Genomic DNA, 1,769 nt, shown 5'->3' on the forward strand with positions numbered 1-1,769 from the left:
AATGTGACTTTTGATGCTTATTTTGTGAGATTATTGATCGGAAACGTATATACATTTCATGGAAACGTATATACATTTCATGGTTCCGGGCACCTTCATCCACTTCCTCATAAAAAGAACTAGCAGGTCGATGAATCGTAATGCCAATTTAGAGTACTATAATAATAATAATGTACACAAATGAGTCCTTGTAAACTTTTTTAGTTCATAGGGCCTTCGACTGGAACATGTTATAGACCAAATAAGCTCGGGTTTAAAAACCAATTGAAATATAGGTCTCAAATGTGAAGAATAATCCTTCCTAACTAATTTGAATTGGCTTTAATGGGCAACAGTCGATCTCTCCTGCCAAACTCAGGTATTACTAAAACCACGAAAACAAATGTATTTCAATATTACTGTTACGCATAACATTATATTATGTACCTCATGGTTAAGGTCGTTCACGGGTCGGGGCAAGATAGCAGCAAGGGAATTCAATTCCAATCTCTTTTTCAAGCTCGAATGTACAAATCAAATCAATTGATTTAATGATATTTTATATAATATGAAAGAGGGGTGAGGGGAAGAAGAAAGCAGAGGAGGGAGGAGGGAGGAGGGAGAGAGAGAGAAAGAAAGAGAGAGAGAAAGAACGAAACAAACAAAGTGTGACCCACCACCACAACACTAACGCAATACTCTTTTTCGGGTGAGTATTTCTTGTTCTTTAAGTCTATGCTGGAACCTTGCAAGGCGTGCTTGAAGACTCACCAACCCAGCCGCCTTTCGAGACAGCACAAAACTCAACTGAGTCACGTAGTTTTCAATGTGGCTACCAGGTTGATCCACTTCTGCCAACAGTTTCATTTCCTGCCACAACCAACACCCCACACCCCACACCATCCCCGTTAGTACACATTCACCCTTCCACTATCTAAAAAAGACAGCTAACTCAATGGTAGAGTACTGACTTTATTGAAAAAAGTTGGTGGTTCAATTGGTTTCAAAAACAAGTTGGTGTTAAAGGTTGTCTTAACAACCCTCAACTTTCAGATTCAGATGTCCAATAAGTTCTAGGATTTTAATTTTGTATTTAATAGATCTCGAAGTTTAAAATCTTCTATCAGGTCAAAAAGTGTCCCTTCTTGTATTAACGAGACCCTAACATTTTAATTTTGCATGTTGAAATAGAGAATAGATCAGGAACGTTTTTGGCTTTTTCAAAGGCTTTTGGTTTTTTCTAGGAAAGGAATCAGAAGGTAATGGTCAAGCATATCAACCAAAAGTGAGAATCTATACTGTATCAACAATTAAGTACTAGTATTTGTAATATAAGAGATTGAAACTTTTTTACTTACTTCACGCACTATCTCCATGGTGTCCTCAATTTCTTTTCGATGTGCAGCAATTAACGCCTCCTCTTCCTGTAACATAGTTGATGGCACGTCAAAAAAAAAAAGNATTGAGAGCTAACTGATTGAGATCACATTGTAATGTCTCGAAATTTTCTTCGTGTTAGCAGCGAGCGTATAGATCCCGAGATTCTCTTGCACGTTTGAGTGGCAGCAGCTCTAAATTGTATGTTTTGGATTGGATTGGATTGGTTTCGAGTAGAGAATAGATGATGAGTACAAACAAATTTATACGGGAGAGAGGTTGCAGGGCGAAGCATCATCTAGTATTTTTGGTAAGTGAATACTCTCACCCCATCTCGACGTATTTATTTTAAATGGTTTAGTGATTCATTTCAAACTCTGTATTATTGAGTAATTTCTCCCTCTTTCCCCCCC

At 37.7% G+C, this 1,769-nt stretch overlaps 1 protein-coding gene across 1 annotated transcript; it reads right to left on the reverse strand.

Moving 5' to 3' along the window:
* Positions 1–461: 461 nt before the first annotated feature.
* LOC111786773 (kinesin-like protein KIN-13A) lies at positions 462–1,429 on the reverse strand. The gene is made up of 2 exons (XM_023667002.1): positions 1,338–1,429; positions 462–849 (listed from the first exon to the last, which is right to left on the reverse strand). The coding sequence occupies exons 1-2, from the start codon at positions 1,410–1,412 to the stop codon at positions 667–669; spliced, it is 258 nt and encodes an 85-aa protein (XP_023522770.1). The 5' UTR covers positions 1,413–1,429; the 3' UTR covers positions 462–666.
* Positions 1,430–1,769: the final 340 nt, after the last annotated feature.

Source organism: Cucurbita pepo, unplaced genomic scaffold (genome assembly GCF_002806865.2).
Source record: "Cucurbita pepo subsp. pepo cultivar mu-cu-16 unplaced genomic scaffold, ASM280686v2 Cp4.1_scaffold002734, whole genome shotgun sequence".
Lineage (NCBI taxonomy): Eukaryota > Viridiplantae > Streptophyta > Magnoliopsida > Cucurbitales > Cucurbitaceae > Cucurbita > Cucurbita pepo.